The 26,446-nt window shown below is 41.0% G+C and overlaps 1 protein-coding gene across 2 annotated transcripts in view; it reads left to right on the top strand.

The window, feature by feature from the left end:
* Positions 1–1,305: 1,305 nt before the first annotated feature.
* The window catches only part of LOC134626353 (hemicentin-1-like), a 32,045-nt gene continuing 6,904 nt past the window's right edge, over positions 1,306–26,446 (top strand). The window contains exons 1-11 of one of the 2 annotated variants that reach the window (XM_063472093.1): positions 1,306–1,492; positions 11,853–12,116; positions 12,208–12,549; positions 12,718–12,942; positions 14,143–14,370; positions 14,459–14,722; positions 16,915–17,172; positions 17,957–18,094; positions 19,637–19,846; positions 20,428–20,670; positions 22,054–24,264. In XM_063472093.1, the coding sequence (XP_063328163.1) occupies positions 1,399–1,492; positions 11,853–12,116; positions 12,208–12,549; positions 12,718–12,942; positions 14,143–14,370; positions 14,459–14,722; positions 16,915–17,172; positions 17,957–18,094; positions 19,637–19,846; positions 20,428–20,670; positions 22,054–22,274 (2,487 nt within the window). In that variant the 5' untranslated portion in view covers positions 1,306–1,398 and the 3' untranslated portion in view covers positions 22,275–24,264. Of the gene's footprint in view, positions 1,493–11,852; positions 12,117–12,207; positions 12,550–12,717; positions 12,943–14,142; positions 14,371–14,458; positions 14,723–16,914; positions 17,173–17,956; positions 18,095–19,636; positions 19,847–20,427; positions 20,671–22,053; positions 24,265–26,446 lie in introns of those variants that run through there. The other variant, XM_063472092.1, reaches the window with a different exon arrangement.

Consider the following 26,446-nt stretch of genomic DNA (forward strand, 5'->3'; position numbering starts at 1 on the left):
TCACTTGCCCTTAACCAAAAACATATTGTTCTGGTTTCTATTAAACATTTCTGTGGGTCCCAAGAGCACAAGGAGGATGTGATTACTTGCTTTTAAAGCCTCCCACGGATTCACTGTTCTTGCTTAGTGATTTGTTATTTAATGCAGGGGATGCATCCCAAAAGAGTTCATCACCTTAAACTGACTCAGAAATGATTCCTACATCCGTTCCTTTAGTGTGACAGGACAACTTTCTTTCAGTTTCTAGAAAATCACATGCTTATCTGGGAGTATCCCACATTTCCAGACTGTGCCACACAGACACCACACACTTACACAAAGATCTAACTGAAAGTGAAATCTGGGAAATTCCAGTTTTTAATATTGGCTTCTTTTGTGCCATAACATGTTCTTAATCAACAATGCAAAATGGGCACATTCCTTTTCTCTGATGTTAAGATGATAATGAATCAAAAGCAAACAAACAAAAAAAAAACCCCACATGATACATATTTCATTTCTGAATCAATTTGGTGTAAAAATTCAACCAGAAGGGACAAAAAATGGTCCAGTTTTGGTCTTTAAACATTTGGTCTAAATTATGAAAACACAGAGCAACAGAGCCGATGGTGCGTGGGTGTGAATCTATGTGCTGGTGACCTTAAGATGTGTCTGTGCATGTGTATGTGTGGGCACAACGACGGCTAACAGCCAACAACCCAAAAAAATCTTCACTCTTCAGGTGATTTAGAGGGTTTGGGTAAATTTTTGTTGTTTTAGTAGTAAAATGTAACTGTATATGCGACAGTGAAGTCGTATATACAGTATTTTAATTCCTCCTTTATTTTGCACAGTTTCCATTCTTTTAAAGTGTAAAACTTTCCAAAAATAAGCACATTTATGCTTTTTCAGGGGGTTTTCCCACAGTTCTAGAGAAAAGACAGGATGTCTAAATTTACAGAATTATGTTATGGAAAGAGGAAGTGTAAATGACCTATACAGATATTTTTTTGTATTATTTGTTGTCTAAAAGTCAACGGTCTAAATCCATTTTTATGTATTTTTATGAATATAATATCATGAATTAACGTTTTCACAGCAAATATCAAATTGTGTTAAACGGGCAAAAAGATTATTTAAAGCTATTAATGTCTGTAAATACCTCACTCAAGACCTACAATAGTTAACGGTGCAAACATCAGACTGTGTAACATAGCCTGACTCATGAATAACAGAAATATCGCCCCCCGCATGCAAATTACTAACTGTGCAGTGAAAGTGGGAAGAGAGAGAGAAAGAGAGGAAGAGAGAGCTAGGATCTCGACGTATTTCTCTCTCTCCCGCTCATATGCTTGTACTTATTCACGACAGCTCGGAGCTGCACAGTCCAACAGGGGAAGCTGAGCAGAGGGGTAACAAATGACTGAGGGGTCATTGTTGAGTAAAGCAACTCAAATGAGTCAAAGTAGATTATTTGTTCAGCTGTCAGTGGGGCTCCTTCTCATTGCGGCAGGTAAGATGCTCTCACTTTCATTGCTAAAATGACGGTCTTCGAGCTTTATAATGCATATTTGGTGTAATTTTGTCATATGATGTCTTTTTTTCAGTGGCCAAGACTTGTTTTTATTTATTTTTTGTTATTTATTTATTTATTACTTTATTTTCATTACCCACGAGGTCTATATGGATCAAGCATAAATGTGAAGCCATATTCGTGGTAGAGAAAGAGAATGGTGTGGTCATTGGCGTGATTAGTAAAACAACAGCAGCTAAAACTGTGACATGCCCTAGGTGCAGGACTTAATTTAACCAGAAGGGTGCGATAGATTGTCGTGTGTAAAAGAGAGAGGGAAAATAAAAGAAATGAAAAACAAATGGTGGATAGTTTCGCAGATTTTGTGAAAGAATGTGTAAAAGTACCCAGGGAGAAAACAAAGATGTGAAATCTGAACCAAATCTTTTCCCCTCAAATGAACACTTATTATGTGCAATCCAGTCTTTTTAGATGTGAGTTAAGGCTATTTATGCAACAGCAATTTCAACTCGCTGGCACTGGCTGTGACTCTGAATGTTCATTAGCGGTTTATTGGATTGATGTAGTTAAATGTATAGGCAGTTGTGTGTTTTTCTTTCCTTTCACTTTCCATTAAGTATATGTGGCCCGGTCATGGGGAATGAGACAGGACACACGAAATACTCTTTTGTGGGCTTTTTTATTCTCCGACTGTACTCGGAGGAGCACAGTTTTAATTCTGTAGTTTTGAGTGAAACGGCAAAATTTAACTATTCCACTGGCTCAGCCTAAAACCTAAAACTGTCTTCCAGGGTCTGAGACACAGTAACTATCATATGTACACATTAACCTCAAACAGTATAGACAACAGTAGTGACCTGTCTAGAAACCAATACAAAAAAAGAGAAAACAAAACAAATAAACACATTGTTTACATCCCACAATTTAGCAGTTCAACTGGCAATAAAGTACACAGTAAACTCTCTTTTAAACATACACATTTCTATGGGAGAACATCATGAACTCACTTTGGTTTCTCCACACAGCCACTGCTAAGACAAGTACACACACAGGAATCACACAGCAAGTGATCTCCCCTCTGAATCAAACAGAAATATACAGAGTTATGCAAAATGAATAACAGTATAAACTTAACAACTTTGAACTCTGTTATGACACTGTCACTACTCACGCCAACTCGCTCTTCAGTCCCTCTCACAGCACGTGACCATTAAACATACACCCGTCGCGCGTTAAGAACTCTCTTGTTTAGCTAGCCACAGAATTGTTTGCAGCCTCTGACTCTCCAGTGCTCCCGCGCTCAGTGTGTGACGCAAACTTGCGTGCATGCGTGCTCTGGCTTACAGCTGCTCTTAAAGGGACAGTATACCCCCAAACGCGAGGTCTAGTCATCACCATGACAACTCTACAACAGACCCCTGGTAGACAGGCAACCAGTCATAAACACAATCCCCTCTTTTTAAACCCTTTCCATGCATAGTATCAGTTCACTTGGCTACATTCTCCCCTGCTACGAGTCAACGTCCTCGGTGACCCCCTGCTCATCCACCATTCCCCTGAGTTTGGTGGTGTAGAAAACCATACCGGCTAACACCTGGGAGAGTACATCGGGACTGAGGGATACTGCATTGCATGCTGACCTAGGTAGGTTAAATGGGTTTGTGTGGACCCCTGCAGTTCCTCTCCTACTCCTGCGTGTAGCAGGTGCGGGTGGACCCCCCTCCGCTTTCTCTGTTTTCCCTTTCCTAGGAGCTGGAACAGGTTTCGCCACCGGTTCTTCACTGGAGAATCCAATGCTTCCTGGTCCAGGTGGAAGGTAAGCTGTTGGCTCTACCTCGAGGTCATCAGGGTCGTCGCCGCTCTCCTGCCCTAATAGCTCCTCACCCTCCACCATATTTTCAGCTCCCTTCTCCAACTCGTTACCAGGCCTGTCGACCGTTGGAACCAAGTTCTCAGGTCCCTGAGCCACTGGCAGCTCCATTGGGTACTGGACCTCCTCCATCAAGGCAAACTCTGGGTGCTCAAACTCAGTGTCAGACTCTTGGTGCTCATCTGCAGAACTGACTTCCTGGTCACATAGCCTTGGCTTGGGTGCAGGTATAGACCCCACGCATGGCCTCAAGTTAGATCTGTGGACTCTTTTCACGGGCCCTCCTTCTAGTGGCACTACTGTATATGTTGTCCCTTGGATATCCACCACTTTATACACAGGGGCTGCCCAGGCATCTTGAATCTTATTCCTTCCTGGTGGTCGGTAACGGAGATACACGAACTGTCCGATGTCAACAGGTGGACAGAACACCTTTCCTTGCTGCTGAACCACTCTCTCTGCAGCCTTCCGTCCGGCAAACTCTCTGGCTCTGGCATGTGCATCCTGGAGACGCTCCTGGTGCACTGCTAACCAGTCCAGTTTGTCATCCTTCACTTCCTCCCGGCCCAACAATGCATCAACGGGTAGATGTGGGTGGACCCCAAACAGCAGGTAATAGGGCGAATACCCTGTGGTCGAGTGCGGCGTGACATTGTAAGCATACACCAGCTCTGACAGATGCTCGGGCCAGCGCCGCTTCTTCTCAGGGGGAAGCGTACGCAAGAGGTTGTGCAAAGTCCTGTTGAACCTCTCACAATGTGGGTTACCCTGAGGGTGGTGGGGTGTTGTACGAGTTTTCTTTACTCCATACAGTTTGCATAGCTCAGCAATCACTGCGCTTTCAAAATTCCTGCCTTGGTCTGAGTGCAGGCGCTCTGGTACCCCATATTTCATGAACCACTCTTTCAGGATAATCTTAGCTGTGGTATCTGCTTTTTGATCTCGTGTGGCAAATGCCTGACTGAACTTGGTGAATACGTCAGTTATTACAAGAACGTTTTCACGACCATCCGTAGCCCGCTCAAGGGTGGTGTAATCAACAGCAACAACTTCAAGTGGGCGGGTAGCTAAAAATGGAGCGTGGGGTGCCTGAACTTTGGGTTGAGGCATCTTTGTTAGCACACACCTCTGACATTTCTTCACCCAGTGCTCAACATCTTCAAACATGCCCCCCCAGAAACATCTTTGTTTCAACAATCCCAGGGTGCGTTCGATTCCCTGGTGTCCCATGTGGTCATGCACACTCCTGAGCACTTTTTCTTTAAGGCAGGCAGGTAGTAGCAGCTGATGGCACTGTCCAAGGTGAGCATCCTCAATCACACGGTATAGCAGTCCATCCTTTTCTCTAATCCGAGGCCACTGCTTCAGTAGAGAACGTACCGGTTTAGACAGACCCCCTCTCTCTCTGTAGGTAGGTCTCTTCTGTCTGCACCAAAACTCTCTCAAGACACCAATTGTTGGGTCTGACACTTGAAAGCGATAGAGTTCTGCATTGGAGTAACCAGGCATCGTTGGGGTGTTGCCCAGCACAGCCTCACTGACTGCTTCCTCATCTGGTTCGGAGGCCTGCAGCAGTCTGATCCTACAAGCCTCAACTCCTGCCATGACAAGATCTGAGCCTAGACTTGTACCTGCCCTTAGCACATTACATATGGCTATAGAGCCATCATATTCTGCATCCTCACTGTCAGGTTCTGCCGTGTCAACTGTTGGTTGCCGAGAGAGGGCATCAGCGGCAGTGTTGCAGCGGCCAGGGCGATACTTGACATCAAAGTCAAACACAGACAGCTGAGCTACCCACCTCTGTTGAATGGCTCCTAAATTAGCAGTGGGCAGGTGACACAGGGGATTGTTATCCGTTATGATTGTGAACTTGGACCCCAGCAGATAACTCCTAAACTTCTCTGTGACTGCCCACTTTAATGCTAGGAGTTCGAGCTTCATGCTGCTAAAGTTTTGATCATTCTTCTCAGCCCCTCTGAGCCTCCTACTAGCATAAGCTATGACTTTATTCCTTCCCCCCTGCTTCTGGGACAGAATAGCGCCTAATCCAAGACTGCTGGCATCTGTTTCCAGTGTGAAAGGGAGACTGAAATCAGCATAGCCTAGAACGGGGGCACTAGTCAACTTTTCCTTAAGCAACTCAAAAGCTTGTAAGCATTGTGATGTCCAGGCTGAAGCAAAAAGCTGTTTAGCCCTGACAGGACTTATTTCCTTAACACAGACGTTCACTACATCATGGAGTGGCCCCGCAGTTTGGGAAAAGCCCTCAATGAATCTCCTATAGTAGCTGCAAAATCCTAAAAAGGACCTTAGCTCTTTCACAGTACTAGGGATGGGCCATTTTGCCACAGCGCTTATCTTGTCAGGATCCGTGCTTATTCCCTGAGCCGACACTTCATGACCGAGAAACTTGACCTTGGGCTGGAGGAAATGGCACTTTTCAACCTTAACCTTCAGCCCCGTATCCCTCAGTCTTTTCAAAACAGTCTCCAGTCTCACAATGTGATCCTGGAATGTTGTTGAAAACACAAGCAGATCATCCAAGTAGATCAACACAATCTGAAAGACCAAATCACTCATTGTGGCCTGCATAAGACGCTGAAAGGTCGCGGGGGCATTACATAGCCCGAAAGGCATCCTCAAGTATTCATACAGGCCAAATGGTGTGGTAAATGCTGTTTTGTCTCTGTCCTTCTCATGTACCGCTACCTGATGGTAGCCACTGGCAAGATCTATGGTTGAGAAGAACTCTGCACCACTCAAGGCATCCAGGCTCTCCTCAATCCGAGGGAGTGGAAACGCATCACGCCTGGTCTTTGCATTTAGTCTGCGGTAGTCTACACACAGTCTAAGACTCCCATCTGACTTGCGTACCAGAACAACTGGTGAAGCATAGGAACTTGAACTCTCCTGAATCACCCCCTTTCTCAACAGTTCAGAAATGTGCTCCCTGACCTCTTTGTACTGATTTGGTGGAATGCGCCTGTATGGCTGAGAAACAGGGACTTCATCTACAACAGGAATTTCATGCTTCACACGATCAGTGTACCCCAAATCCTCATCATGAAGTGCAAAAACATCCGCATACCTTTTCAAAAGAGCTCTGACCTCGACCCGTTGTTCCGGTGTGCCACCTATGTGTAATCTTCCCAAGAAGTCCTGTAAGCAGCTGTTGGCCCCCTGACAGTCCTTTTGGTTAAGAGTCACCTCCTCATGGTTGGCAGATATGCGCTCAAATTTCACCTCGCATGGGTCACCCTCAATGCAGCGGCCAGGACTAATGATGCCTAGTCTAGCCTTGGGTGGAAGCCAAACATCCTCTTGTGAGATGTTCATCACCTGTACTGGGAATACCAGGCTGTTAGTTGACACCAGGGTTGGGATCACCAGTAAGCCACCTGGGAGCTGAACATTCCCTGGTTCAACCAACGCGCTACCAAACTGCTTGCCATGGCCCCTTGCATAGACAGTGGTCAGGGATGAGGCAGGCACCCACACTTTGTGTTTGCTTGCAACATGGGCAGTAGACACCTTTTCCACCAGCTCAGCAGCTTGTACGCAGTGGCAGGCCTTCCTCCAGCTGGACTCCAGCTCTCCCCCTAGAGTGATGTCAAACTCTGAGAGTACTAACTGTCTACATCGTTTTGCAATGTTCATCCCTATAATCCCATGAGGTGACGAATCCAACCATTTGGGATTGTCTCTTTCTGCTTTATCATCTTTGATTATGAGAAAACCACATTCTGGTATAGTGAGCCCCATAACCTGTACATCTAACTCTACATAGCCTAAATAGGGCAGCGGCAACTGGTTGGCTGCTGTGATTTTAAGCCACTTGGCAGTACAGTGCATATCTTCATCTTCTCCCTGGAGATGATTTCTGAAAAAGCTTTCTGTCAAAGTGCTTACATTACTTCCTGTGTCTAGTAGACATCTAAGGGATACACCACCTATCTGGATATCTACTTCAGGGCACCGACCTACAGCATGTTCTAGAAAATGTTCCTTGGTTAGAGCTTCCTTTGAGCCTTCTGACTTGCCTCGCATTGCCCGGCTCATAGCAATGGAGGGTTCCCGTTTCCCGTTAGCGGTGAACTGGGCATGGTTGGAGACTGGCTCGCAGGTTGTCGGGGTGCAATACAGTGTCTGGCCATATGTCCCACCCCTTCACATCGGAGACAAATGGGCTGACCCTCTCTAGTGTACTTAGGCTTGGGCTTAGCTTTAACACCTCTACTGTCTTCAGAACTGGCAGTCTGTGTTGTGAGCTCCCTCACTGCATTAGTTAACTCCCCTATTGCCCTACCCTGTTGTGTGATTATTTTAACCATATCTTGCAGAGCCATGGTAAAGTCTGTCTGTACATCACTTGTGGAGGATGTCTTTTCACAGCTTTCATCTGGCCTGTCACTCACTATATTTCTATGTCTTGCTACATTAGTGCTGCGTGGACGATCTTCCATAGTCCACATGATTGCCTCCTCTCTAACATCAAAGAGACTACACTCAGGCTTCTCCCTAGTGAGCCTACGTAGTTCACGCCGAAGATTTGGGGCATGCACACCTTCAATGAACTGATCCCGAAGTGCCAGCTGCGTGTTAGGTACTACATTAGGGGACTGTTGTATTGCAGCATTGAGCAACTGAGAGAGTGCATGTGAATAATCTCGTAGGTCTTCCCCATCTAGTTGGCGGCGTGCATAGAAAGCATGCAAGAGCTGTGGTGTGGTGCGCTTCTCTCTAAATGCCTCCCTCAAATATGAAAAGAGATCACTCGGTTGCTTCACCTGGCCTGCCATACGTAACTTAACTTCCTCTAGGGCAGACCCTTTCAGCTGTGAGAGGATAAAGTCGGTTTGATCCTCTCCACGCAGACCCCTAGTTCTTATTGCTCTTTCCACCTCTTCTATGAATTCATCAACAGTGTAAGCATCTTTTGCTGGTTCCCCACTAAAAGGTATTATCACCTTTTCTCTTGGAATGTACACAACAGATCTAGTTGGAACATTACCCATGTTAGCAATACTAGACATAACAGCATCATGTTTCCTACTCAGTTCGTTAATCTGTGTTTGCAGCTGCACCAACGGGTTACCTGCACTGTCAAACAAAGAGGCAGCTTGACTGTCTTCAGTGGGGATAGCTCCGGCCCCTGAAGGACCTTCCCCCTCGTCCTCTTGTGACATACTGCAATGTCTCTGAGTCTTTACTGCAGCAGATTCCCACAGTCACTTGTAGATGAGATTCAACAGTCCAAAATCTGTATCAGGCGCCCTCCCCGTCCAACGGCTGAAGCAGGCTCCTGTTGTACCAACTGCCACTGCACAGAACCACCTCAGGATATCCACACTGCAGTTGCCGCCCTCTGGGTAGGACTGGGATCTTCTCAGCCACTACTGTTGTCTATAAAGCCCCACTCACTGTGTCTCTCTATACTGAAACTCAAAACTAAACTGAGAATCCCACTTCTGACACCAAACTATGTGGCCCGGTCATGGGGAATGAGACAGGACACACGAAATACTCTTTTGTGGGCTTTTTTATTCTCCGACTGTACTCGGAGGAGCACAGTTTTAATTCTGTAGTTTTGAGTGAAACGGCAAAATTTAACTATTCCACTGGCTCAGCCTAAAACCTAAAACTGTCTTCCAGGGTCTGAGACACAGTAACTATCATATGTACACATTAACCTCAAACAGTATAGACAACAGTAGTGACCTGTCTAGAAACCAATACAAAAAAAGAGAAAACAAAACAAATAAACACATTGTTTACATCCCACAATTTAGCAGTTCAACTGGCAATAAAGTACACAGTAAACTCTCTTTTAAACATACACATTTCTATGGGAGAACATCATGAACTCACTTTGGTTTCTCCACACAGCCACTGCTAAGACAAGTACACACACAGGAATCACACAGCAAGTGATCTCCCCTCTGAATCAAACAGAAATATACAGAGTTATGCAAAATGAATAACAGTATAAACTTAACAACTTTGAACTCTGTTATGACACTGTCACTACTCACGCCAACTCGCTCTTCAGTCCCTCTCACAGCACGTGACCATTAAACATACACCCGTCGCGCGTTAAGAACTCTCTTGTTTAGCTAGCCACAGAATTGTTTGCAGCCTCTGACTCTCCAGTGCTCCCGCGCTCAGTGTGTGACGCAAACTTGCGTGCATGCGTGCTCTGGCTTACAGCTGCTCTTAAAGGGACAGTATACCCCCAAACGCGAGGTCTAGTCATCACCATGACAACTCTACAACAGACCCCTGGTAGACAGGCAACCAGTCATAAACACAATCCCCTCTTTTTAAACCCTTTCCATGCATAGTATCAGTTCACTTGGCTACATATATATTTTTTTAAATATGTATTTTTTTGGAATTGGGAACATGGAGGAATACCGCAATAAGGCTTCAAGTTAATGAATAATTTCCTTCTATTAAAAGGTTTTGATTTGTACAACAACTTCATTTCCCCTTTAAAGGTGTTGCCCTCTTAAGGGTTCATTGTTCACTGTGAGGTCATGGACTGTATGGCACCATCAAACTCTTGCTTTCATTGTTATCATTTAGGGAAGTGTGGCTGTGTAAAAAAAGCACTCTTTGGCATTATGATAATCCTACATGAGTCCTCCTGAATAACAATGTGGGGGCTACGGTGAAAGACAAATCCTTTAAAAGCTCTTTTCTGCTTAACAGGAAAATATATCAAAACAAACAAGGGCTTGATAAAAGAAAAGTCTTATCTGGTTAGAATGATCACTGACATATTTTTTGTTCAGTTAGTGTACTGACTAAAAAAGTGGGGAGATTATCAAACTCATTGTCAAAAGAATGACTCACCATGGGAAAGGAATGTACACAGGCAAATGAAGTCAGCTTCCAAGAAAAATATGTGCTGTTTAATGATTTATTTTATCCATGGTGAGCAAGCAAGCAAACTGTGGAGGGAAGAAACTCAAATGCAGGTATTAGTGCAAAGAATAACACAGGAGGAGGTGTTAGATTCCCCCAAATTGCTATTTTGCTTGTTTGACTTCATCTACCTTTTTTATTGTATGTTTATTGTATTGTTGTTTAGTGAGAGAAATCTAATATGCTTTTTTACTTGTGTTTTTTAAGGTCTAAATGTCTTACAGAAAGTTAGTTTACTACAGCAAAAATCTGTAAAACACTACAGGTCCATAGGGTGACTAGTTTTCCACTTCCCTCCAACAAAACATCAAAATAAGGGGGAGTGAATAAACAGAGTCCATACACTTCCTTTTCTGATTTCTTAATTTGTGCATCCTTGATGAGTCTCCTTGCATAGTTCACTTAGTCTCTCGCACAAGAGATTTGGCAGAGGACAGGAGAAGGAACAAGGAGAGAGGAGAGGAGGAAACAGGAGTTTAACAAACAAAAAAAACATTCAACCTTCATTTTAAAGCAATGTCAGTTAAACAGATGAATTATAAGTTGACCTGTTAGCTTTGTTTATTTGCATCAACAAGGCGATTCCCAAAGAGCTAATAGCTGAAAACTTGGTATATATCTGCACAGTGTCCAGTGTGGCCTGATGTATTTGGCTTCAGTTGACCTGTCTAGTGTTTCCTAAAGACTCATCAGAAATGGTTTCAGTGGAAGGCTGGCTGTCAACAAGCCATTCTTCAGGAAGGGAAATGGATAGAAAAGACTGAGGTGTGCCAAATTACACAAGAAATGGACTGAAACAGTGCCAACAGGTGTTATGAAGTACAAATAGTCATACGTATTGAAGAGAGCATCTGAAAGGTACAACAGTATGGTGGAGGCTTTGTCATGGTATAGGACTACATTTCAGTCTGGTGTTGGTAACTTTGTCAAAAGTGATTGAATTACAAATGCAGAAAAGTACCATCTTGCAGTACCATGCAGTACCACCTGGAAAGCATGTGATTGGCCTAAAACTCTTCCTAAAAACACTGCTGAAGTCCTCTTCACTGTTCTGCATGTGCAACATTGCTATCAGTGAAACTACGCTGTGACTAACTGTGATGGACTGCGGCTAGGCTGTTGGCATGTTGGTTTGCTGGAACCTTACGTGTCCATGAGAGCATCATCTCTAACCTGGTTGTTCTTGTCAAAAATCTGACTGCACAGAGGTGCTGAGATGACCAGTACATGTGCTGTTCTTGCAGTAGCTAGAATAGCTCTGCAGCTGTTTCAGCAGGGCATTGCCTGACCCAACACAACCAGAGGAGTGCAGGCCTTTCCAGATCAGAAGCATATCCAGACACATCCTATTACACATATTAGCCTGCTTGTATATACATATGTAGTAGTGTTGGTCTATAAAATATGTTTAAAACACAAACTTGTATTTCCTTTTTGACTAGTATATTTGGTTTGATTTGTCGATCCTACATTTTATTTTTACTACAAAACAAAAACAATGTGAAGCATCTAAATATATATAATATTTCTATGCTGCAGGTGTAGGTGCCTCATGTCCCATTGAGTTGAGCCCCTCCAGTGTTGTGGTGAAATATGGAGACCCAGTTTCAGTCAACTGCACCGCAACAGAGAGCCATGAAGGAATGGGTTGGGAGGTTCCAGTTGGAGGGATAGCGAATACAGAGGTCGACCATTTGCCCTGGAAGGTGGAGAATTTAACACAATGGGACATCTCTGCTTCTTGCTATATTAACACTAAAGATTCAAACCAGTGCCAGAAAAAGCTGAACATTGTTGTTTACAGTAAGTCCTGGTTGTTGTGCGTATATTATCACAATTATATTATGATAACTCTAATAACTCTGGTATCTAATAACTCCTTTCTTTTTCTCAGCATTTCCAGAAAAAATCAAAATCAACTCCACCGCTGACTCCAATGGTATGATGGTAGAAGGGAAGGAATATAACATTACTTGTGAGATCCCCAAAATAGCACCATTCCAAAATCTTACTGTAAAGTGGTACAAAGGAGACAGAATCATTGAACCAGATGCCTTAGAAATCATTGATCCAAAAAATAAACCTAAAGAACCAGTGAAACTCTTATCTACCTTCCCATTTACACCAACTCGAAAGGACAGCGGTGCCAGGTTCAGATGTGAGGCAGAGATGGACCTGAGCCCAGTAGGGCCACATTTTAATGTATCGTCACAGGATTTTACTATTACAGTTGTCTGTAAGTATATACTTATCTTTTGCACTTACCTGATTATCCACATAAAATACAATTCTGTCTCAGATAGTATTTGTGACTATTATGTTTACCTGGCAAGATGGTATATGTCTAAAAGAAGAATAAAACATTACATTGTAACAAATGGTTGGTGCTTTCGCTTCTTTTCAGTTGGACCAGATGCACAGTGTTCCAATCTTACTGAGCTAATCGAAAATGAATCTTTGGAGGAGAATTGCAACATAACAGGAAATCCCACCCCCTCAGTTAAATGGCTGAAAGATGGACAACTCTTCAACTCAACCACTCCGATGAGAAGGGAAAATGCAGGGATGTACACACTTCAAGCCAATGGCTCGCTCTCTGTCCAAAAGAACATCCAGGTTCATGTGTTATGTGAGTGTCACATCCACTTTTATGACAAACTAACAAAAGTAATACTACATTTGAACATTACACATTTAAAAATAGCACAAATTGCTGGATGCACAAAGTGGAAGAAGTCCTAACTGAGAGTAGCTGTCACTGTTTTAATCAAATGACTCAAGCTTAGAACACAGTCAGCAGGTTTAAAGGTTTTAATTGACAGAGTCTTGGGAAACAAGAGCACTGAATTTCAAAGGAAGCCTGGCTACTTAATCAGGTGAAAGTCTCCGGACTGTCACTTTATCTGTTCACATGCTGGGATGAAACACAGGTGAATATTCAAGAATGATCTCTTAAAATGTTTCTCTTAGTTCTGGTTAGTGTCAGTCAGGCCAAACTACGACTGGAGCAGTATCTCTGTTTTCCAGCAGATAAATTCCTTTGAAGGACAAAAACTCAGTGTCATACTCAGCTGTGTGGGAAGATATTGTGGACATAAATGCAGGAGGCAGGACCTTGACTCAAAGCAAGACTTTTAATGCTGACTAGACCAAAGTAAACACAGAAAAGACCAAAGTTCAGGATAAACAAGGAAACCATGCCAGACAATCCAAAAGCCATAAATAACTGGGAAATAAATATTCTCAGGGCATTACAGAGCTGGAAGACAAACAACTATGAGGGTCAAAGCAACAAAGAACAAGGAGAGACTCAGACAATATACAACGTAATACAAGAAGGCGAAGAGGGTTAACATGACAAAAGGGAAAGGGAGTAGGACAGGACAGTGTAGGAAGGCAAAAAAAAAGACAAAGCAGAAAGATGACATGAATGGAAACCCCAAGGGAACTAACTAAAGGACAAGCTGAGAGTAACAAAGTTAAGAACAGAAGACTCAAACAACAAGACTGAAATATAAACCATGAAGAGCCTATATAAAGCAGAAGATAAACAAGAATTGTAAATACAAGGGAATAATAACAAAATTTTAGTAAATAGAAATTACACAGACAAACCAACATTATACCTTTTTTGCTCAAAATTTATAATGAATCAAAAATTTTACTGTAATAGAGAATTTAAAGAGAAACTAAAGAAGAACAGTGCTTTAACATAAATCATTTTACCAAAAGCGAAAGGAATAAATAAAAAAACTCAAAACCAAGGGTCCCAAACCCAGGGAGGACCACACTGAGTGTTTGTCCTTTTCCTTTGTCCTTTCCTTTTCAGATGGACCAGAGTTGAACTGCCCAAGCATTTACATTGCAGAGGAACGTACTCCTCACAATCTCACCTGTACTGTAGACGGCTTTCCTGAACCTGACACGGTCTGGTACAGAGATGATGAGGTGGTGGAACTTCCAAAGACGTTGACGAGACATGATGCAGGACATTACTTGATCACAGCTTCAAACAGTCAGTCAAACGTCAGCGCCACTGTGGAAATTATTGTTCACTGTAAGTCTTTCAGACACACGTCAAGCGAGAGTGATTAGATACATATATTTTACTCCTTTTTTGTCTTAAATAAAATTGTTGTCTTTAGATCCACCGTCAGAGATATTTGAGCTTCAAGACCTTAAAGTCCACATTGGTTCCACTGTGGAGCTGAAGTGCTCTTCCAGGGGAAACCCACAACCAACGTATACCTGGAATTATTACCAGACTGACAATGTGATGGAGGAAAATGAAGATGGAGTATCCCGTTTGGAGATTCACAGTGCTACTGCATACAACACGGGTTCCTACACGTGCCATGCATGGAACAACAAGGGAAGAATTTCCCGAACAATCAGAGTCACAGTTATAGGTAAGTGAACTGCAGTACGCAGTATGCAACATAATCGAGCTACCAATTACAGCCTGCTTAGTAGATAATGTTCTGGAAAGAGCGATAAAGTATCATGGATTGTGTGTAATATGAGAGCATAAATAAAAAACAGCTGATCCTCACGCTTTTTGGCTTTTGAGTCTAAATCGAGAAGTATCGATTTACAACTTCTCAACATTACCACTACTGATGTGTTGTTCAAACCAAATGGGGAAGAAGGGTGATGTAAGTGACTTTAAATGAAGCGTGGTTATTGGTTCATGTGGCGTGGGTGTGGTCTCTGGCCAGCCGCAGAGGAGGGGTGACGCAGTGAGCTCCCGGGGCGGCGCAGGGGCGGGGTGAACAGGTGTACTGGGATCTGACAGTGATTGTGTCTCTTTATATGTTGGCAGTGACAGTCGGAGGAAAAGAGCGGACGGGACAGCAGAGAGATTGCGGGAGTGTCTGTGTCCCAGAAAAACCACAGTATTAAATAAAAGTTCTGCTGCCATCATACTCGCTCCAGCGTATGTTTCTTGGGTCCAACGTTACAGTTCAGTTTCCGAGTATTTTTAAAAACTGCTGATTGACTTGCTGATCAACTGCTGATTTTCCTGCACAGCCACAGTAGGATTTACAGAGAATGGTCCAAAAAGAATAAAATGTCCAGTGTTGATGTTGAGGCCAGAGGAGAATGGCCAGATTGCTTTGAGCTGATAGGGAGGTAACAGTAACTAAAATAACCACTTGTTGCAGCCAAGGTATACAGAAGAGCACGTCTGAATACACAGTACGTGGCACCTTGAATCAATAAAGCAGCACAAGACCACACAGGGTGTCACCTCTGTCAGGGATCACATCACGGATGTGCAGCCAACAAATCTGAAGCAGCTGTGTGATGCTATCATTTCAATGTGGACTGAAATCTTTGAGGAATATTTCCAGCACTGTGTGGAATCTGTGCCAGTTCTGAAGGCAAAAGTACCAGCAAGGATGTGGGGTCTATGTAGCACTGTGACCGGAATCATTTATATTTACGAGTTACTTTTTATTCTCTGTTCGGAATGCTATTAGTAGGAAGCTTCCTTTGTCCACAGACTAATTTCACTCTAGATCAACAGACAGACTGGTAATCTGTTCCGGAAGTACTTCGCTTATCGCTCTGTGGTAGCGGGAATTGCCAAAAATACTATTCAATCCTTGACTCACACATGGTCATCTACTTTACACTTGAGGCAAACATGCCAATTTAGATGTAACAACTGGTTGAGACACCATCACTGATCCTAAGACAAAGGAAGCAGCAGACACAACTTCTTAGCCTTTATGTCAGTTCACTTATTAATTTTGAGTACATACAGATATTCTTGATAAGACTGTCATTCTGTTACCTCCGCTGAACTTGGGAAAAAAGTTTCTTTTATGGCAGGCCAAAGATGCACTGTTACCAATTGAATAAAAAGGTACACAAAGAATTTATGCAACAAACTTTGAAAAACAAAATCAACACCACATATGTATGAGAGGCATATAATATATGACTGGGTATTCTTATAGGTTGGCTTAACTGTGTGTTTCTAGGATTGGAATGAGGGGAAATGAGCGACGTTTTACTGTAGTTATTATTAAGCATTGTGACCTTCTGTATATAAACATTTTGAGCTTCCTCTGCCCAGTTTTGTTTATTGTAGATGCATGGTTAAAAATATATACCTCAGTTCAGATCACATTTTACCTTATATTAAGAGTAATTTGGCTAAGTAAATGTGACACATTTAAGTGATATGATGGTGGCTTTGTTGTGTTGGCCTTAGCTCACCCTGAAATCGTACACTCCCACTACCGTGAGTGCCATTGTTGTGAATAAATTATTGTTAAAAGTCCGATGCTGTGGTTGTGTCTGTTTGGGCGTGGGAAGTCACGGGACACCCCCGCTCTTGTTACGGTCATTTCGAGCCGGGTCGTAACATATGTGTTGGAGGTGCAGTCGACCCGAAATAATTCTTTGAGCTAGGGAGGGGTGTATCTTTCCTGGGATCTTTTCCTGTGGCCTCCAAAGAAACAGCTTAAAGACCTTTCCTTTCATTGCTATTTCACTACAGTGCTGGATGTGGAAATCTTGCATTATTGTAATGAAGGAATGTAGATTTGGACTGAAATAACATTTCTCACTCCCACCCTTGCTTCTGCAGGTGCTGAGCAAGAATGCCCACTTGAAATAACTCCAAATCCAATGGTGCTTGAGTACAGAAGCAGAGCGCAGGGTGCAACGTGCAGCTCAACATCCGCCATCTCCACAAATGTCGAGAGAATGTACTGGGAGGGTGTAGAATCTGATAATATGACTTGGTTTGCTAACACCAATGAAGACTGGGGGATGACGCCAGTTTGCACTGCAACATTTCAAGGAATAGGAAAATGCAAAAAATCATTGAGCTTTACTCTTTACAGTAAGTATTCTCAACCCAAGCTGGCAAAAATACAGACATTCTGTACTTGTGTAGAACTACACATCCTTGTGTTAAAAAATACTCTGGTAAAAGCACTGTTTTAAACTTATTTACTAAAGTAAATGGGAAAAGGTACAGACTCAGAATGTACTCAAAGAAAGAAAGTAGTATTTTTAAGGATTTTTCTACCTTGTGCTATATTAATGTATAAAATTGTAGTATATGGGAATAGAATATTTTTAGTCTTCAGTTATTTCAGTCTAAATTTTATTCTAATGATTGTTCTCGGCACGACTCAGTAATGAGCATAGGAAAAAAAAGATTTTTTGGAAGAGCTCTATATTCTGTTTCCTACATTGTAGAGGATAACTTTGCCTCCACACGTAAACAGGAAAATGAGCACAGTCAGGGGTTAAAGAGAGATTCAGCAAAACACCTGCCCACTTTATCCACTATTAGTATGCCTTTTGTGTATTACAGTTTAGGATCAAATTGATTTAATGTTTAGAATCACAAAGTGATGTGAAATAATATCTCAACTTGAATGTGTTAAACCAAATATAACAAGGCTGTTTTGAAAACGTAAGGAATGGAAAGTACGGACAGTTGTCAGAAAAATGCTAAGTATTGAATACTCAAGCAAAGTACAGATACCTGAGAATTATTTGCGCTTTGTTACTTCCCACCTCTGTTCACAACAATTTTCATACTTTTGCTGCCTTCAAATTTGAATCTTAAATTGTGTTACTCTGCTCTTTCCTCTCCCAACAACTCTCCACTGTAGAAAAACCAGACAGTGTTTCTATTTATCACGTGGATCGCTTGAACTCCGTAGAAGAGGGCAAAGAGTTCCAGCTGCGGTGTGACATTGCGAGCGTTGCTCCAGCACAACACCTCACTGTGTTGTGGTACAAAAATCAAGGTGAGGAGCTTTTCTGTAAATATTATAGATGTACTGTGAGAGACTTGCAATACAACACAATACAGTGCTTTGAGATTCTTTCTAGTGTCCAGCAGTGGGCAACGCCACTGGATGCAAAAGGAAGATTGATCATAGAAAGAGAAAATTACGCTACCTCCACCTCCACCATATATAATAATGATGATTTAAATCAAAAGGATCCAATTTGAATTCATCAGTCTAATAAGACATCTTGCCTCTGATTTTCAGTCCAGTTCTCATGTAATTTGACATGCCTGAGCCTTTCTTCCCTGTTTCACTTCATTAAGAATGTCATGTTACTGGGTCTATGACCCAGTGCTTCTAGTTTCCTTATGTTCCCATTTTAGTATTGTTTAGTTTCCTCATTCTTCCTGGTTTAATCATTTGTTCAAAGTCCTCCCTGCATAGTCTATCATGTTCATTTAGTTCTGTCTCAGTTTGTTATTCTTGTCTCTGTGCTCCAGGTTCATGCATCCCCTGTTTTTCCTCAGGCAGTCATGTCATCATGTCTCAGTGTCAACTCTGTGTTTTTGTGAAAGTCTTTTGTTTCCTGTTTTACTTTGAAAGTCTCACATCCTTTGTTAATGTTTTCAGTTTGGCTTCCTGCCCGTCTCATTATGTGTGATTACTCCCAGCTGTGCTCTCCTCCTGTGTCTAATTCCCTCATTGTCTATCTGTGTATTTAAGCCCTGTGTTTTCCTCTGCCTGTTGTCATGTCATTATCCCATGTGCTGCGTGAGTCTTCTGTGTACCAGGTTGTTGTCGTCTCCAGTTACCTTCCAGTTACAGTTTTCTAGCTTCCCAGTGTTTAGTTCTTCGTTTGCATGTTCAATTTTTTAATTGGTTTTTTCAAGTTTATTTTATGGAATGAACTGCTTTCCTTTGATCATCCCGTTGTTCAAGTCCTGCGTTTGGGTCTTCATCTTACCTGGCACACAGCACTAAATGTGACAAAGAATTGTTTCTTAATGGCCACCTTTCCATTGAGACCACTTCTGATGAGGCTTTAGCGAACATTAAATGGATGATAAACCTTTAAATGTTAGTTAAACCAAGCAGTGCACTTATATAGAAAAAACAAAGTGCCTTAAGATCTAATTAAAAAGTGATTCTTGTGTAGTTTTTCTGCTATGTGTACACACAACACTAGTTCATCCCTTCAGTTAGGTGTCTTTAATATGGTTGAGTGATTCATCAGCTAGTATTAAGATGTTTAACAAAGAAAAACAATGCTCTGAAAGTGGTCATATTACAAGGAGTGGACTGAAAATGAGTGAAAAAAGTAGCTAATAGCAAAAGAAAAAGGCTTTAAAAGACCTTCACAAAGCCTGTAGTAGAATTATTGTTCAAGACCACTTTAAAACTTATTGCTTCTTATAAACTAAATATAAAGAAATAAGGAGTGGCTCAAGACGTTCTCACAGTACTGTAAGTTATGCTTAACTTCTGTTGTGTCTCCCGCTCATACATAAACAAGTGGAAATGTCAGCTTTTGTCTTTTATTTTCTTATTTTCTGTCAGACATACTGAAAGAAACTGGCTGTCAGCTTGAAAACAACAAAACCTGCAAACTCAGTGATGTCAGATCCCCGGTAAATGTTTCAGCCACGGTTAATGTCAACCTGCAAAGGAAAGACGGTGAAGTGGAGTTCAGATGTGAGGCTCGGCTAAACCTGAGATTAAATCCTCTTCCGACTACAACATCCAGCACCCTTAAGATCACTGTCCTCTGTAAGATCCCATTTCATATTCACTTTTCCCTATTAAGAGGAATCTACCATTCCTTTTGTTATGTTAAACAGATACTGTTACTCGCTTAAGTGTTTATGTTAAAGGTAGTGAAATGTTCAGACAAAGAGGTAAAGATATTTAAAAGTACACCATTTGACTCTTTGCTCTGAACATCAGATTTCTAAAATTTTTCTTTCTATTGTGTCACTGTCATATCAGTTTATGAAAGATTTCCTTATATAGTCAACTGCTCCAGGCATAGCACATCTTTAAAGTGAAACAATAATCTTGCTAGTGCATATAGATTACAGCATGTAATTAAAAGACTAAATCCATCGTTATCTATAACAATATGAAGATAAAGAGAATGTAATTACAAAACAGAGACATCCTGCTTTAATCTTGCTGCAGATATTTGTGCTATTCACTCTTTCCATTTACATTTACTATTCTTAATATTGGGGTACAGATGAGTTTGAAAATATGCTATTTAAATTTTTAAACAGCATGTTTATTTTGGGTGGTATTGCTTGAATACTTAGTGTCTTGACGCTATTCTATTTACCTTTGTGTCCCAACAGATAAGCCCAAAATTAATACCACAAAGCTTCCAAAAGAAATCCCCGTGTTCAGAGGTTACTCTGAGGAGCTTGTTTGTGAAGCAGAAGGTTACCCAATCCCAAAGATCCAGTGGCACTACAACCCAGAGTCCCATGTGAATGTGTCTAAAGGAAAACTCACTGTGTCTGAGCCGGGCATCTACAACTGCACTGCCAGCAATGACGTTGGTTCGGCATCACATGTGGTTGAAGTGATTTTAAAAGGTAACACACTTTTAACATACAGATTTTTCACCTTATGCACCTTTTCTGTACATTTTTACATGTATATGTTTCTGGATGAACTTACAATTTACAAAATAAACCCTAGGCAGAATACTAATAGAAATGAAAAGGAGCTGAAATAAATACTAAGGAATATGAAAATCAAATATAAGCTATAAACTCGGAAAAAACAGAACTTGAGTTTCAATTCAATTTAGTTCAAATTTATTTATACAGCGCTAAATCACAACAACAGTCGCCTTAAGGCACTTTGTATTGTAAGGTAGACCCTACAATAATACATACAGAGAAAAAAAAACAACAACAATCATATAACCCCATGTGAGCAAGCACTTTGGTGACAGTGGGAAGGAAAAACTCCCTTTTAACAGGAAGAGGCCTCCAGCTGACTCCTCAAAACCCTCAAAGCTCTAGGTCCATTGTTGTCATGACAACAATGCTTTTTATTAAATCCTTCAACATGCAGACTGGAGGGATTTGGCACTGTTTCTGATTAGTAGTACTTCCTGATTCACAGCCATCCATCCTCTTAAAGGGCCTGTTTTTTTGAAGTCACATCTTGAAGTCATGCACTGAACATCTGCCTCTATTTTGGAAACAGCCAAAATAGAGGCAGATCTGACTCTAAAACAGAGGAAACTGCACACTCATATGGCAGTGACTTATTAGTCACAAGAGCTATGTCCTGCGACATTTCGTATTTTATGTAAGCATAATTTGCAAAATATCCCCCCTATAAATAAAACTGTATTAAATAAAACTTGAAACTACTAACTGAGATTATAAAATCTACAAGGTCGAAGGTATATATGCACCAGCTTCACTTTTAAACCAATGGGGTTATGTCTGTCTTACAGTCATGGTAAAAAGAAATACTCTCTTTAAATACAGTATAAATGCAGTCTATGGATTTTGCAGTATGCACTGGTTCACTGCTACTGGTGACATTAGGGAATGGGTAATGATTTGCGCGTGTGATGTTTCTAACACCATCATAGTAACATAATAACCATAACAATAACCATAATACACTTGTTACAGTTTTCCTTCTGTTTCTGTTGCTGAAAACATTACTTTGAATGGACATTTAAGGAATTCTAAAGCATTAAATCTTATTGATATTTTATTATTTTATTTCCAGTCCCACAATTTCTGGGTGAATATAATCTATAACTTCTCACCTAAAATGCTTTCAAACTTCATTTACTACTACTACTGCACATCTTTACTTATACTTTAGCTTTTAATTTTGTATGTGTAATTGCTGACCTCTTTAAATAGTAGAGTTACATATAGAGTAAAACTTTTACATTTCCATTGTTGCACACTGAAGTGTTTCCTGTTTGACTGTCTTCATTGCAGAGGACTACCTACCTCTCATCGCTGGATTTGTGGCTCTTGCAGTTGTAGCCATCACGATTGTCTTCCTCTTAATCTACTCAGTCTACTACAAGAACACCAAAATGCGCCACTACAACTTTAAAAACCCCAAATTTAGCGAGCACAATGGGAATGTAGCTCACAGCAACGGCGACCTGCAGTTCCCTATGACCAGACTATCAAAGCAGTACAACTCTGCGTAGTACAGAACAGACTGCTGAGCAATCTGAATTGGCTGCAGTTAACAGTGTATGAAGTATGATTACCACTTAGACAAAGATCTATTAATTCAAATATCACTCAACCTTCTACTGCATATCGATTTTCCAATGCATCATAATCAAAGGTGTAGTCCTATTTGTCTAAGTAACGTAGTGCATCGGTCACGACAAAAGCTTTTTCACTGCAGAAGCAAATTTATCCCCTTCATCAGTTCTTACATGCTGCTTACAGCTCTTTCCTTTCTGGATGTGTCTTCTTAATTTTCCATACTGTCCGTTTGATAGTTGCCCGCTCTCTCTCAAACTTGCCTCTCTCCCTCATGTAATCTGTGGTGAATTTTGCACCACTTTTCACACATTTAATCTCAGGGTTATGAACATATCTGACTGCTAGTTTCTGAAGCCCTAATTTGCTCTTGGCGTGTAATTATTGAAATTAATGTAATTATTGTAATGTATGTAATTTAGGGCACGGTTAGATCACCCAAAGCTTTCTTTCCCATGAGCACATTTTAGTGAACGCATCATCACGTTAATTTGCTCTGCAGCTTTTACTCACAAAACTGACATAGTGTCTCTTTGGTAAACTCTAGCAGAGCCTTTCTGACCTCAAAAGAAGGTTTTGCGATGGCACAGGTCGTTACTAAATCTGCCCCTAGATGTCATGATGGCATTGTTGACCAATTACTTTGTCGTCTTGTAACTAATACTCTTAAAGTGACAGCTATATTTTGAATGATTAAGCTAAGTGAATGTTTTATTTCCTGTCTTGGAGAAACAAAATGTTGGGCATGACTCTGGACTACACCTCTGATTATAATAGTGTTTTATCCTTAAGAGAGAAATGCTAGGTGCAACCACAGTTCCATGAGTCTAATCATTTAAAGAAAAAAATAGCGTCAGCCATACTTGATTTAAATTTGGCAGGGTCTCTCCATGTTCACCTCTTCCTTCCATGAAAGTTTTGTTCTCACCACTCCACTCACAAAACTGTAATTTCACTGTGAATCCTAAACTTGAGCACTCATCAGCTTCTCTGACAAACTAACGTGACATCATATCCACGATTATCACTGGTCATTAGAGCTATGTGAGCACACTGAATACTGTTTTTGTGTATCACTAATTCAATCTTTATTTACCAAACAACCCACAACATTTCAACAGTTTATTCTTTCAATTTCTTTCTTAAGATTTCAAATCAGTATGCTTCAAGCTGAAATTCAAAATATATATCAATTGCACCATCTTGTCACCAGTTGCATTCACAGGGAGATTTGGTACATAATTTTAAAAAAAAAAAAACATCTCTGCAGAGCTCAGCAGTGCACACACACACAGACACACACGCAGCAATTTCATTTTTTAACTTCCCTTTATCACAGTCATACATATCATATAAAAATGTCAGTCAAAATGTAGCTGTTAATGTGACTGTGTTATATAATCAAAATGTGCAGAGATGCTCTAACAATGTACCAATCTCCATGTGAAATTTAGCAGGTGAGTACCTGCAAGCATTACAGTACTTTAGACATTAAGCGTATAGTGTATACCATGTATTGAGCCAACTGTTGTTTCAGTCATAACTTCCTATAAGTCACTCTGCATTCCTTTTCTACATATGTAGCCTTTTCTGTGCCTGGCTCTTTTTATGCCAAAATCTAAAAGGTCTCTCATTATGGGACAAATTGTCTTGTTCCACAGATGAGTGACCACAGGCACTGCTACCCCAGTGTCTATATGAGCTGTATGTAAATGCATATATATATTTATTTTTGAGCAAAAGTAAAGACTATTTAATGTATTATGAAAATGGACTGCATGGCGATATGATGGCATTGCAAATTATTGAAGGGTTAATGGAGTTCAAAGCCTTTTTGTGAAGGGTGAGGAGACCTTTATAACACATTTGTATATACTGTTGTAAATATTTGTGACTGAGGAAAAAATAAGTATTTTCTTATTAAAATGATCACTTTTTAAACATGTTGTTGCTATTTATATGCATGTACAGCGAGTATGGCATATTGAAGAAAACTGATGGTTTCAATTCAATTCAGTTTTATTTATATTGCACAAAATCATTACAGCAGTCGCTGCAAGGTGCTTTATACTGTAAAGTAAAGACCCTACAATAACACAATAATACCTCTTTCAAGCAAGCACTTGGCGACAGTGTGGAGAAAAAACTCCCTTTTAATCGGAAGTAACCTCCAGCAGAACCAGGCTCAGGGAGGTGCAGCCATCTGCTGCAACCAGTTGAGGGTGATGGGAGAAAGCTAGGAAAGGAAGGTGGAAAGTTCCAACAAAGGAAAACAGTAAATGGGATTTTAAAACTCTTTACAAATAATTAAGAATGGCTGTTGAAAACTAAATAAGAAAAAATAAAGAAAAAAGAAAACTAAAATCAAGAAAAGATTGATGGCTAAATACTAACATTAGCATGTCTTATTTAAATGATAATAATGTGATGAAATACTAAGTTCTGGATCGAAAAGGGGGTCCTACCCAGTACTAAATAAGGTGTACCTAATATACTGACCAGTGAGTCTAGTATGACTGACTAAAAAGATTACATTACTCTACCCAACACGAATCCATCTACTTTTATCTAATCCACTTCAAAGAGCTACTTTTTTTCCTCTACATTTATAATGTTTACTGACTCTCTGCATCAAAGAGCCACTTGTGTCACTTAATGCAACACTTTAAATGAACCTTTTCTTGTCTTTACACTAAATTTTACTACTTTACATTTTAACTAACTGCACTGTCTTTGTCACTTTAAACTGTGATTTATTAGCACTGCTGCAGTGTTTTCTTAGTCAGGGGTAGTGAGTGCACTCAGTGTCTCTCTGTGCCCACTGTTGGGGGAGGGACAGTTTCCTCCCCGGTAACTGCTGGGAGCTGGGAGCGGCGTGCTGCTGTCAGCTGTAGCTTAGCTTAGCTTTCTCCTAAAAAAGTCAACAAGTCGCCGCTGGTTTACTTAGCAGCTGAGCTGAAGCGATATACATTCCACCTCACTGTAAGAGAAAGGAAAGCCAAGGAAAAGGAGCGACAGCTGTTGGAATAAGAGACTCAGAGAGTTTACTCTAATGGATTATTTGAGCTTTCTTCGTCTTCTTTCAGCCCTTTTGACAGTAGAGCTGTTATCGCTTTCTAACGGGGCAGAAACCAGTAAGTAAGAAACACTTGAGAGCTCGTGTTTTCTTTGCTGTTGACATGGAAATAACAGAGGCTAAGGGTTCCATCCCTGCGTGCTTTGGAGTTTGCTTATAGCAAAAAGGGAGTGTTTAAAAAGTTGGGAATGCCCGGAAAGTGTGAATGAAGTTTTTAGTTAAATCCTTTATTTATCCAGGAAAAAGTTTCACTGAGTTTAAAGTCTAGTTTTCAAGAGAGGTATGTACAGGAAGCCTATTCCTAAACGATTAAATGGGTGAAAAAAAATGACAAAAGTGGGAAAAATTTAAAAAAAAAACTTTTATTGTTGGGGTTATAAGGATCGACTGTATATTGACATTTTCCCTCAACAATCTGTGTTTATTGTAGATGCATGGTTAAATGATATATGCCTCAGGTGTGATAACATTGTACTTTATAATATGTGGAAATGAACTGAGTTGAATGTGACGCATTTAACTGAAATGTGTTGTTGGTATAGTCCACCTCAAAGAATGGTGGGCAGCAAGTGCAGACTTCCCTGTGGGAGGGGTGTATCCTTCCTGAGTCCTTTCCTGTTGCCTACACAGGAACAGCTTAAAGAGCTTTCCTTTCATTGCTATTTCACTACAGCGCTAGATGTGGAAATCTTGCATTATTATATATAATGGAGGAATGTTGACTTGGACTGAAATAACATTTCTCACTCCCACCCATCTTTCTGCATGTGCTAAGCAAGAATGCCCACTTGAAATAACTCCAAACCCAATGGTGACTGAATACAGAAGCAGGGTGCAACATGCAGTTCAACATCCACCATCTCCACAAATGTCTAGAGAATGTACTGGGAGGGCGTAGAATCTGATAATATGACTTGGTTTGCTAACACCAATGATGACTGGGTGGTAACGCTAGTTTGCACTCCAATACTTCCAAAACTATGAAAATGCAATAAATCATCGAAATGCACTCTTTACACTTTTACCGCCTTC

Source organism: Pelmatolapia mariae, linkage group LG4 (assembly GCF_036321145.2).
Source record: "Pelmatolapia mariae isolate MD_Pm_ZW linkage group LG4, Pm_UMD_F_2, whole genome shotgun sequence".
Classification (NCBI taxonomy): Eukaryota; Metazoa; Chordata; class Actinopteri; order Cichliformes; family Cichlidae; genus Pelmatolapia; species Pelmatolapia mariae.